The sequence below is a fragment of the Vicia villosa genome, linkage group LG6 (genome assembly GCF_029867415.1).
Source record: "Vicia villosa cultivar HV-30 ecotype Madison, WI linkage group LG6, Vvil1.0, whole genome shotgun sequence".
Lineage (NCBI taxonomy): Eukaryota > Viridiplantae > Streptophyta > Magnoliopsida > Fabales > Fabaceae > Vicia > Vicia villosa.
Window position 1 is genome coordinate 77,658,851 of NC_081185.1, and position 14,062 is coordinate 77,672,912.

Sequence of the window (14,062 nt, forward strand, 5' to 3'; positions counted from 1 at the left end):
AAAACAATTTACATTGTATTATATGCACATAATATTAGACAAAGTCCATCGTATAAATATCATGTCATTTGTACATACTCGTCACATGTGAGTTAAATATGTTTCGATCATGGAATATATGAAACATAATCAGACCATATAATTATTTAGAACGTACATGGACACACATTAGTCTCATAACAAAGAGGCTTCTGATTCCCAACATGGAACGGAACCGCACTCGGGGAATTAAACATACATTTCTTAATTCTATTAATGTTAATCCAATATCATGTAACTAAAAATCCATTTTCCATAACTTTTAAATCAATTAAAAGCATTATATCTAAGCATATTCATAAAGATCGTTAAAAGACCTTTCCAACGCTTCCGACCGGGCTTCGTTTCGAGTTGTAGAACTCAAGTTATGGTCGAAACAATAAAGGAATAATTTTCTGTCAGGTGCAATCGATTTGCACCAGTGTGCAATCGATTGCTTGCTGAACCAGAAGCGCAGAATGCCAATTTTTCACAGTGCAATCGATTGCTCGACCCCTGCAATCGATTGCTTACTGAACCAGAAGCAAAAAATCACATTTTTCTTGCATAAAACCAATTCCAATAGTGTTCTAACTCATCCTTAGATTACCCAACAACCCAAATACGAATTTCATCATATATTAACAGTCCATAGCATATAATTTCATCTAAAGAGCACATATTTCATTGACCAAATTAACATGCAAGGCATTGATCACAATCTAAACCCTTAATCATGCAATTTCACAACAACCCAATTCCTACCCAAGTTCTAACTATGGAACTCACCTCAAGAACAAATTCTGAACTTGGTGAAGATGGTGATGGAGATTCTGATTTGGTAGATTGAGAATGGAGATGATGTTGATTACCAAACCAAGCTTGATTCTTGAAGCCAAAATCCTCAAAATCTTCTACCAATTGCACATGCATGCTTTTGGTGGAGCTTGAGTCCACACTTCCTCTTCCTTATTCCTTTCACGTTTCCACCCCTTTCTTTCTTCTTTCTCTAAATTCTGATTTCTACAAGTCTAACAAGCCCTTTCTTGATGATATACTTACCTTTTGGACCAACAAGCCCCTTTAACTAAATGGTATTTACCATCTTGCCATTTAGTCCACTTCTAACTAGACTTATTAGTTATGCTTATAATATATATTCCATCTATGTCATTTGCACCTCTTGTTGCATAGCTTAGTGACCTCTACCACTCATATGTCAATATCTCTCTAGTGTAATTTGGGTTGTTACAGTTAAATTCTGAGAGTATATGGAAATCGATGGAAAAATTACGGTGAACTCTGTGTTAAAATTGGAACTGAACAAAAATTGCTGTGGGAGAAATACTCTATGTTGAGGGGCATGTTTGGCATGGCGAACGGCACCCCTGCGAAGGAAATGTGCCAAGTTGCACGATATTGTGCCGAGGGGCACATAGAGTGCCGAGTGGCACATGGTGTGCTGAGGGGCATGACTCTTTCATGTGGATATATATATATATATATATATATATATATATATATATATATATATATATATATATATATATATATATATATATGGGAACGACTCTAGTGAGAACACTTGGTTATTATGAGAAATGAGAACAATGAATCACGACCATTAAATTTTGATTTGTTGATTTTAATGAAATGAATTGGTTTCTCTTTCTATGTTGATTTAAAATAAATATTAAGTATCATAGAAAGAAAAAACCAATCCAGCCCATTAAAATCAACAAATCAAAATTTAATGGTCGTGATTCATTGTTGTCATTTCTCATAATAACCAATTGTTCTTACTTGAGTCGTCCCCTATATATATATATATATATATATATATATATATATATATATATATATATATATATATATATATATATATATATATATATATATATATATATATATATTATATGCTTCATACATTACAATTATTTTATATACGTGTCGTTATTAGTAACATTGGTAAAAGGATGGTTATTAGTTATATTGTATGCTTCATCCATTCTCAATACTGTATTTAAATATATCTACATTTCATTAGAATAATAATGATAATCTATTATATTAATAATAATATTAATAATAATAATAATAATTTTTAATAATGATAATAATAGTTAGCATTTTAATAATATATTAATAATAATATATTAATTAGTAATTTTGGATTTAGTGATACATAGATATTTGAAATGATTAATCTAACAGAGTTAGTAAATATATATATCTATGTTTAGCAGAGGTAGCTATAGAAATAACAGAAGAAATTTTAGTAGCAGTAGAATACAGAGTTAGTGTATTAACAGCAAACCAACCTTAACTGATATGTACTTGGTAGATATAATTTAGTAGTAGGATATAAATAGTAGTACAGAGCCGAAAATAATAGAACTTCCAGCCGATAAGTAATTAACCGGAAATAGTCGAAATTGTCCGAGTAGTTTCGTGGGACGTTTGTAGTATAATTTGGTTGAGACAATAGGTTGTATAAAGTGGCTGCATGTAGTTGACCTGTTGTTATAATTGTTGTTGTTGACCTGTTGTTATAATTGTTGTTGTTGACCTGTGGTGATAATTGTTGTTGTCAACTCGTTGTTATAACTGTTGCCGCTGTTGTTACGTAGTTGTTGATAATACGAAGTTGCAGGGATTATTGTGATGATGAACTACCTCTATTTATTGGTAATAACAGTGATATAGGCGTATGCCTTGCGATGAGATGTGTTGTTGTTGAGTATGTAATGCCGCATTTATCGAGTCACATACATTTGCATACTCTGCGACGGCCTCAATTGGCAAACTGCCATGAAGGCCTATACCTTGTTGAAGCCTCTATTAATTGGAAATTTAGCGATGGGGGCTGAAGCCCTGATGGTACCACATGCATGTGCATTGTTAGTGTCACATTTTTTTGCATGAGTATGAATGATGTGAAGTGCTGTGACTTGAATTATGATTTGAATTTGTTGAGATATATGATGTTGTAATTTGAAGTGTTCTGCGATGTTAGCAACTGTGAAGTGGTAATTTTATATGATCTAAATTCTAATACATTATTTATCATAAACTAAATTATACGGTTCAATATCTCACCCCTTCTGTTTGAATGTTACCCCTATGTTAGTACCGCGCAGGTTAAGAAGATTAGTGCGCTTTTGGAGTAGCTCGTGTAACACCCTTTTAAACCACGCCGCAATTAAATAAATATTTCAGAGTAACATGAAACAAGGGTGCCATAATTCATATTTAAAATAAATATCATATGTCATTGTCATGCGTTCACTGAGGAAATTCATCATAATACATAATAACTCATGTTAACACAGCGGAAAATCGGTCATATGGATAAGTTCAACGTCTTCGAAACTATATCTCTCAAATCATCAAAATTAAACAAAATAGAGTCATAAAACATAAACTCAAAACACGCGTTCCCCAATGTCACAATATCAGAGCATGACACCTGACACTAAACTAAAACGCACTGACTCATGAGCTAATCCTCACCAAGTCGAAAAGTCGCTATCCTCAATCTGAAAATGACAACATGTAAGGCTGAGTCTCATCGCAATTAAAAAATATTATTGCATCATAAATAATAACATATCATATTTATATCATTCACCCAATTGTATTATATTCAGACAATTCAACAAACACATAACTAGCACATCATCAATTCATAACACTGAAACACATTCAGTCATGTTATGAAAACCATGCATATGAATGAACACTATGCATGTGGTACCAATCATCATCAATGGGAATAACCTACCGATAAATTCAACATCCTCAAGATACGGCCCTGCCAGCACAAATTCCACACAATGGGAATTTCTGCACAGCAGGGTTCGCTCAGCGGCCCACCAGCGACTGGGGACAGAAGCGAACTACGTTGGGACCTCCGCTCAGCGGACGTGCGATTTTTCAGATTCTTAGGTCTGCGACAGACCCTGCGATCTCACACATCCTAAGTCCAAAATCGATTCTAAACATCATATACAAATAAATGATCATCAATTGCATCATCATAAATCATTATACATCAAAACAACACATTATTAACCGATAACCTATGCAATTTCATCAATTATAACATCCTTAAACCTAACATATAATCCAATTGACCTAGATAATATTCCTAATCAATGTTATCATCCAAAACACGATAAGAAATGTTAACCGGAGAGTCCCCCCTTACCTTAGTCAAACGTTCTTGATTGGTCTCTCCCTCTACTGCTCCTATTTCACGTTCTTGAGTTCCCAATGCTTCAGTTTTTTCACTTTCTATCCCTTCTTCAGTCTTAACACCTCCTTCTTACTAACACCACACATGGCCCAATACCATAAGCCATTCTTTTCTAATTTATTTTCATAAAACCAAAATAGGTCTAATTATTAATTCAATTTCCAATTAAATTAGAAATCAAAATATACAGGTGTTACAACTCTCCCCTACTAAAAGAGTTTTCGTCCTCGAAAACATACCTTAAGTAAAGAGTTCCGGATATGAGTCTTTCATCAGTCTCTTTAGCTCCCAAGTAAAATTTCCATCAGCTGACCCTCCCCAAGCTACTCTGACCAAAGCTATCTCTTTGCCACGTAACTGCTTCAGCTTCTGATCTTTGATTCTCACAGGTAAAGCTTCAACCGTCAAGTTGTCTTTCACCTGTACATCATCTACTTGGATCACATGGGACGGATTCGCAATGTATTTCCTCAACTGAGACACATGAAATACATCGTGCAAATTTGTAAGCATCAGCAGTAAAGCAATACGATAGGCTACTTCTCCTACTTTTTCAGAAATCTGAGACGGACCAATAAAACGCGGTGTCAACTTCTTTGACTTTAACGCTCGACCAATACCCGTCATAGGAGTAACTCTCATAAACACATGATCTCCTTCTTGAAATTCAAGTGTCTTCCTTCTCCTGTCGTGATAACTCTTCTGACGACTCTGAGAAGCTTTTATTTTCTCCTGAATCATCTTAATCTTTTTCGTAGTCTGTTGCATAATTTCTGGCCCGATCACGGCACTCTCACCAGATTCGTACCAATATAACGGCATTCTACATCTTCTACCATACAAGGCCTCAAATGGAGCCATAACAATACTTGAATGGTAACTATTGTTGTAGGTAAACTTAATCAAAGGCAGATAACTATCCCAAGCACCTCCTTTTTCTAACACACAAGCACGCAATAAATCTTCTAATGACGGGATCGTCCTCTCAGTTTGTCCATCAGTCTGCGGATGATAAGCAGAGCTCAATCTCGACTTAGTAACCAAAGCCTTATGCAAATCTTCCCAGAACTTAGACGTAAATCTCGGATCTCTGTCAGACGCGATACTTGAAGGAATACCATGCAAACTAACTATCTTCTCAATATACAATTGAGCCAACTTCTCCATCAGATAATCCATTCTTACCGGTATGAAGTTTGCAGACTTCGTCAACCTGTCCGCAACAACCCAGATAGCCTTACAATTTTTAACAGTTTTCCGCAAACCCGAAACAAAATCCATTGATATGCTATCCCTCTTCCATTCAGGAATAAACAGCGGCTGCATAAACCCAGATGGCTTCTAATGCTCAATTTTTGACTTCTGACATGTCAAACAAGAATAAACAAACTCTGCGATTTCCTTCTTCATTTCGGGCCACCAAAATAACTTTTTCAAATCATGATACATCTTGGTAGCACCAGGATGAATGCTCAATCCACTACGGTGTCCTTCTTCTAGAATACTCTTTCGGAGTTCAGCAACATCAGGAACACAAACTCTATCACCAAACCTCATTATACCATTCTCGTCAATTCTGAATTTATCGCCCTTACCTTGATTAATCAAAGTCAACTTATCGATCAATTCAACATCAGCTGTCTGACCCTTTCTGATTTCTTCAAGAATACCGCTAGTCAGATTTAGCATACCTAATTTAACACTATTAGGTGTGCCTTCACATACCAAACTCAAATCTCTAAACTGTTCAATTAAATCAAATTATTTCACCATTAGTATAGACATATGTAGGGACTTCCTACTCAATGCATCAGCAACCACATTTGCCTTACCAGGATGATAATTCAACCCAAAATCATAGTCTTTAAGGAATTCTAGCCACCTCCTCTGCCTCATATTAAGCTCCTTCTGATCAAAGAGATACTTCAGGCTCTTATGATCACTAAACACTTCGAATATCGAACCATACATATAATGTCGCCACAACTTCAAAACAAAAACCACATCTGCTAACTCTAAATCATGATTCGGATAATTCCTTTCATGCACCTTGAGTTGCCTCGATGCGTAAGCGACCACTTGTTGATTCTGCATCAATACACCACCTAAACCCATCAGTGATGCGTCACAATATACCGCAAACGATTCTGTTGGATTCGGAAAAATCAAGATAGGAGCGCTAGTCAACCTCTTCTTTAACTCTTGGAATCCTTCTTCACATTTCGAATCCCAAATAAATGTTTGTCCCTTCCTGGTCAATTTAGTTAACGGCAATGCTAACTTCGAAAATCATTCGATAAACTTTCTGTAGTAACCTGCCAGACCAAGAAAACTACGAATTTCGGAAACTGACTTCGGAGCTTCCCACTGAGATACCGCTTCTACCTTCGTCGGATCTACGGCAATACCATTCTTGGAAATCACATGACCAAGAAAACATAATTCGCTCAACCAGAACTCACACTTCGACAACTTCGCATAAAGACATCCTGTAATTGTGTTAGTATTTATCCTAAAATGCACTTTAATCAAAATGGTAATCATGGTGGATAGTAATAAAAATGTAGTAACCTTTAATAATTGGATGAAACTAATTATTAACTTGTGATTTTCCCATTGTGTATATAATAGTAGAACAATTAATATAATTCTTAGAAGAACTATAGATGAACTATCAATAACAGTAGGTATAGGCTAGCAGAAAACCAGTATCGGTGGAATCATAGCAGAAGTAGCAGGTTAATTTTAATAACAGTGCCAGTAGCAGATTTAGTTAATTTAACAGAAACTTAATAAGACACAATGGTGCTAAGTAGGAATAATCGAACTCGTAACCGACAATTAATTTGGCCGGTATAGTTGAATTGTTCAGATTTTTATGGAATATTTATAGTGTATTTTGGTTGATTCGGTGAGTTGTATATGCTGCCGAAAAATGCAAAAATTTCCGTTGTTGTTGAATTTTGTTGAATTGCCTTGGATTGTTGGTAAATATCAAGTTGTAGGCCCATGGCCAATGATGATTTTTTGTTGTGTTGCTTCTAAATTATATTTCGTTGTTATGTTGTTGTTTATAATCATTGTTGTCGATATTATGTTGTGCGGTTGTTGTTGTAACGATGTTATGACAAAGATGAAACAATTTATAATAATAAACCTACGACGATGTGATGTTGATGATTTTCCTCTATTTATTGGCAGTATATAAGTTGGAGGTTTTGCCTCATTGATATTAAGTTCTTGTTGTTGTTGTTGTTGAAGTTGCATTTTGGTGATGTCACATGTCATCAAGTCACATACCTGCATATTTGTGACGGCCTGGATTGGCAAACACGTTGGCCTAGATCGACAAATTGCGATGAAGGCTTATGCCTTGTTGATGCCTCTATTAATTGGCAATTATTAAGTTAGGAGTTTTGCTATGTTATTAAGTTGGGAGTTTTATTGCGTTATTAAGTTGGGAGTTTTGCTCCATTGGTACCACATGCATGTGCATTGTAACGAGTCGCATTTCGAGTTGCATCTTTTGAGTTGTTGTGATGACGAAAAAGTGGTTATATCATGTTGATATTTTTGTTATGTTATTACGTGGATGATTTTGTTGTGATAAATGCTGATGATTTGGTTATGATATTATGTTGATGACTTGTTGTGACAATTGTTGTCTAAAAATTGTGAGGCGGTAATTTTATATAATCTAATCTAATATATTGTTTATCATGCACTCAATTATATGGTTTAATATCTCATCCCTTATGTTTGAATGTTACCCCTATGTTGGTAACGTGCAGGTAATCCAGAGTGAAGGCTGCTTACCTTCATTAGTTCGAGTCGGTGTCGTCGCTCTGATACGTAACACTCGGGGGGGATGAACGCGTGTTGTTTTATATGTTAATTTTATATTTTTGTTGTTGGATTTTAATGTTGAATTTAATTTAGTTGTTGAATCTTAAGTTGATTACATGACACACTTGTTGTTTTAAAGTTGAACAAAAGTTGTTATACCAATTGAAGTTGAATATTGAGATTTCGCTGCTTAATTAAAAGTTGTTTGCTTTTTAAGAGAATAAAATTGGTTTTTGTTGGTTCATCCAAAATTATGTGTTATGTATCTAATTTAAATGTGATTGATTGCCGTTGTTGTAAGTTGAAGTGTAGCATCCCATGTTTTGTTGGAAATTTTATAACTCTGATTTCAATAATATTCACCGAGTAGAATTGGGGTGTTAAATTCAGCTTAGGGGTCAGAAAAGCTTTCCAGATGCTTGTCGACTAAGAAAGCAGTGAGGAGTCAGTGGGGGGAATTCTCTGGTGAACCACTCTGGGCCATGTAGCCTATAAACAAATTACACCAAGTTAGGAGTGAATCTGGTGCACTTAAAAAGCAGCAACATGTATTTTTCTAGAGCAAACTCCATGGAGAGATCTTGATTAGTGGGCGTCATAGCAGCAAGACAATGCCCCTCACTGGTTCGTCAACTAAAAGCAATTTCTCATTGGCTCCTCATTAGAGACTGAGTTGGCCTGCTGATTATGATAGCGCTCAATATACTTGGTGAAGCCAGCGCAATATTTTTCGAACCCAATGACGTTTTCGTCAGCAACTGCGGGCTTAAAGGATTCGCAAGTTAGTCCCAGGCCAGTGATGGTTGCAATATCGAATAGTATGGGCGTAAGCACGCCACACGAGTGGTGATAACTGTTGGTCGAACCTTCCTAGAAGTAGAGGGAGTAATTCAAAAACCTGGTACAATAGGTAGGGCCAACCCTAGAAAGTTGAATCAAGTCGAAGATATCCTATTGTTTCAAGGTGTCACCTTTCACTTTCTCGATCTTGTACAACCAAGCAATGAAGTCTTGTTTAATAGTGGGAGCTGAACGGAAAATCCTGATAGTTCTATAGGGTGACAGGGGGTCTGGTTTGAGAGTGAATGAGAAACATTTCTTTAGTTTCTTAACATCTCTCACTTTATCAGGAATAGGACCCAAAAGGGCACGAGCATTGTTCTTAAGGAGAAAAGGGAGTAAAACCTGCGAACGAAAGATACACATCTTGCCTTTGCGTGCAAGAGGAGGTTCTAGCACAAATGGTTTTTGAAGGTGCAGGAAAACGTCACTCATCATGGAAACCAGAGGAATAGTGTCAGGTTTTTAAAGTTGTTCAACGTTTTGGTTGGAGGTAGTCATTGAAAGTTACAAAGGTTTGAGAAGGAAATTAGCAAAAACGCTAGATGCTTTGTGAGTTCTGAAATGAAGGCTTGATAATACAAAGAGAGCGTAAAAAGGAAACTAAAGAAATGAGGAGAGTATTTATACTACTAAAGAACTCAAATGTTTGGAAAGAAAGTGGAAAAATTGTGGGTACGTGACGAACACGTGTCAGGTGAATAGCAACCGATTGAGGAAGATGTTGAGCGGAGGCCACATTCATCCAAGGAAGTTGAAGCTAAAAAGTAGGGAAGTGGCTGCATGCTTACAGACGTGATGTCTAAGGAAAAAGTCATGATTAAGAAAGCGTTAGTACGCACTAAGAAAGGCTAAAAATGTCCATTTCTCCCATTTCATTCGAAAGGGACATTTAAGGGGGGGAATTTTGTTGCCTAGGATTTTCGACGAAGACTAAAAGCCGGCCAAGAAAAGGAATCCAAAGGGTTCGACTTTGAGAGAGAAGTACCCGACTCGACCATAGCTCTAGTCGACCAAGAAAGACTCCATCAATAGTCAATTGGGTCTGAAAGTGCCAAAAGCCCAAGACTAAATAAACTGTCCAGATCATGAGAGTAAGGGATTTGGAGGGAAAAGAAAATACAAATGGAGAACATGGGTCTTCATGGAAGGAAGTTAGAAGGAAGAACGTGGGATTCCAGCAGGTCGAAAACCACCAAGAAGTAGTTATTTTTCTGTATTATAAATAAAGAACTTCGTACGTAGTCTCAGGGTTTCAAACTTACAAACGCCTATACGCTAAACACTCGAAGTACCCAAGCGAACGAGCAAAATGAGTCAAGCAAGGGCTATGTATGTTTGAATCACCTGCTTTTTTCTTCAAATTTTAATGTTATGTCATTTATATTCAAGCTTTGTTATTTTCTTTGCATGCTTATGTTTAACTTTTCGTTTTGATCTTTCACAAGCATTTGCAAAAAAAACACCAATTTTGACGTTAAGAATGTTTGACGCCATGTCAAGCACCTCCTTTTCAAATAACAATATTCAAAAAATCTTATAAAAACTCTTTGAATAAAAAACGATGTTATGAGATTCCCTAGTCGATCTCGCAAAGTAACCTATAAAAAGATACTAGTGTTGTTTAGTAATTTCCAAAGCAAACACTCTGACGTGATGATATATGGGTAGAAGAGAAAATTTGAAAAGATAAGCATATTTGTTATTGGTTTGGAACCAAATATAAAATAATACAATAAGTTACATTGAAAAAAAAATTAGCGTATTACATAAATAAAAAGCTCGCAATGCAATTAAAAAAAAAAGGCTGATATGACACACTATATGCAACAGGGGTATTGTTGTCTTTTCCAAAACATAAAATATTCTTAAATTATAGATAAGTTTACGTTGATTATGTTCAATTTGTAGTCAAACTTATTTAAATGATATTACCATATTCATTTATTTGATCTTATCCCCTTTATATTATAGATAAGTTTATGTTGGTTATGTTCAATTTGTAGTCAAACTTATTTAAATAATATTACCATATTCATTTATTTGATCTTACCCCCTTTATATTATAGATAAGTTTATGTTGGTTATGTTCAATTTGTAGTCAAACTTATTTAAATAATATTACCATATTCATTTATTTGATCTTACACCCTAATTATATTATAGATAAAATTATGTTGGTTATGTTCAAATTCAATTTGTAGTCAAACTTATTTAAATAATATTACCATATTCATTTATTTGATCTTACCCCCTTAGTCAAATTCTTTGGTTTGATACATTGTACAAAAAATGAAAAAGCTCAATTATTTATTTTTCTTTGACCATAATAATAAAAATAAATAGAAAAAAAAAAAGTAACTCTGTTAAAAAAATAAAATTTATTTCATATATATGAGAAATGAATATTTGGTTTAATAGATAACTTCGTTTTGGTTGTTTTCGGTCTTTCAAAATTCACATAACACCTCCAACTGCCGTTATGCAAGCTGTGAAAATGAATATCCATCCATCTCACTCACAACATTCGTCCAACACTTCACAATCGGTGTTCCTCCCCAATGAGCTTGTAACTGAAGTACTTTCCTCCCTTCCTGTGAAATCTTTTATGCGAATGAGATGCTTGAGTAAGTTCTCTAATTCTCTCTTTACCGATCCTATTTTCATCAGAATGCATCTTCTTCGATCTGCTCGAAACCCTCACCTTGCACTTGTCACTAGCAAGACCAAAAATGTCGTACCTTTACCAGTATGCCATTTACTCGAAAATCCTCTGATCACCCTTACTGACGAACCTCATTACCTTATGGACGATGTTTGTTTCAACCAATCCAATAGCCGTGTCAACCATCGCGTTGTTGGTTCATGTAATGGATTGATCTGCTTGCTCATTTTTTCAATTTTGGATCAAGATATAACATTTCGTTTCTGGAACCCATCCACTAGAACAATATCTAAAGCATTAGGCCATTTATGTTTTTCGAGTGATAGGGTTAATCGACGCCATCATAGGGTTAGTCAATATAGATCTTTAAAGTTCGTATTTGGTTATGATAATTTAACCTCTACTTATAAGGTTGTGTCCCTAAATTTTCAACCTCGCAATAGGATAACCGAGACAAAAGTTTTTAGTTTGGTTGATAATGTCTGGAGAAATATTCAAAATTTCCCTGCGGCTCCACTTCAGTTTGTCTATCGCTTCCACCCTGTCTATCGCTTCCACCATGACTATGATGGTGTTTATTTGAGTGGCACTGCTAATTGGTTGGGTGTTTTTGAATACAAGGTTAAATCTCTTGAGAATTATGTTATTATTTCTCTTGATCTGGGAACCGAGACATACACGCAGATGCATCTTCCTCATGGTTTTGTTGAAATGCCTCGAGTAGACCCAACTATTGGTGTGTTGATGAATCGTCTTTGTTTTTCTTATGATTTTAGACTAACTCATTTTGTTATATGGCAAATGATGGATTTTGGAGTTCAAGAATCTTGGACACAGTTTCTTCAAATTAATTATTTGGATCTTCAAATTAGTAATTTGGATACTATTGGTTACAATTTTAGAGATAAGGAACTTTTTATGGTGCCATTGTATCTGTCGGAGAATGATGATAGATTGATATTGGGTAGCAGCTTAGAAGAGCAGGCAATTCTATATAATATGAGAGATAATAGTGTCGAAAGAACTAGAATTACCAATAAAATAAGATGGTTCCTTGTGAAGGAATATGTAGAAAGCTTGGTGTCAACCTCTGAATAGTAAGTTCTTCTTTCATTAATTCACGTATATTGTATGTATATGCATGCATTGTATATGCATGCATGATTGTTGCCATTACTTCAACATAAATATGCATCATTCGCATATTTAGATCTTAGATGTCTATGTTTATTTTAAGCATTTAATGATATTGATACAGAATTATTTTAATATATATTAGATATCTTTCTTGATTTGATTTTACAGTACAAGCACAGCCATATAGGTTTTGTTTCTCTACCTATTAATGATATTGATACAGAATTCAATGTCTTGTTGCACTTTTGAGAATTATCCATTCTTTTATTTTTTCACTCTCCTGCCTTGCCTCTGTTTAATTGAAGTCTTTTATGAATTATAGATCCACAACTTCGACCAAATCAACGGTACATGGCAGGATACGAGCTTATTGGAGCTACATTTACTTCTGCTAGAGTACTACGTACTTACTATGTTGTATAAGAAATTTGATACTTAGTGTTGTTTGTCGTCTAAGGCACATGATAAATGCAATAGCTTTGCTTTTGTAACATTTTTTTAAGCTAAACTAGTAACAAACCTGTATGTTCGCACGGGTTCTGTTACAGGACGCGCATTTGTTTCAGATGTATATTTTTAATAGAAAAAATATATATTAAAAAGTAATTAATATTTTGTGAAAAAAATAAGAATAATTAACATTAAATCCTGTCTAAAAAAATCAAGAACAAAAATGAAAGCACCAAAATGAAATTGTGTCTAAATAGCTTTTTGTAACTTCATGTTCCCGTTAATAATCAATATTTTGACCAGTAAATTCATGTTCCCGTTTATATTTAATATTTTGCTCAGTAACTTCGTTCGCGTTAATTTCAAAATATTTTGATCAAGAACTTCATGTTCTCGTTAATATTCAATATTTTTATCAGTAACTTAATGTTAATATTAAATATTTTAATCAATAACTCCAGGTTCCCGTTAATATTCAATATTGTGATAAATAACTTCATGTTTCCGTTAATATTCATTATTTTGACCAGTAATTTAATCAGTAACTTCAAGTTCTTGTTAATATTCAATATTGTGATAAGTAACTTCATGTTCCCGTTAATATTCAATATTTTAATCAGTAACTTCAGGTTCCCGTTAATATTTAATATTGTGATTAGAAATTTCATGTTCCCGATAATATTCAATATTCGGATCAGTAATTTCATGTTCCCGTTAATATTCAATATTTTATTCAGTAACTTCAATTTCTCGTTAATATTCAATATTGTGATTAGTAATTTCATGTTCGTGTTAATATTCAATATTTTAATCAATAACTTCATGTTCCCGTTAATATTTAATATTGT

General features: G+C 34.5%; 1 protein-coding gene across 1 annotated transcript; it reads left to right on the top strand.

Annotated features, from left to right (window-relative positions):
• Window positions 1–11,444: 11,444 nt before the first annotated feature.
• On the top strand, window positions 11,445–12,725 carry LOC131613923 (F-box/kelch-repeat protein At3g23880-like). Its single transcript, XM_058885562.1, has one exon. The coding sequence runs from the start codon at window positions 11,445–11,447 to the stop codon at window positions 12,723–12,725; it is 1,281 nt and encodes a 426-aa protein (XP_058741545.1).
• Window positions 12,726–14,062: the final 1,337 nt, after the last annotated feature.

Excerpts from the sequence above, each read along its gene's own strand:
- LOC131613923 (XM_058885562.1), top strand. The coding sequence starts at position 11,445 with ATGCAAGCTGTGAAAATGAATATCCATCCATCTCACTCACAACATTCG.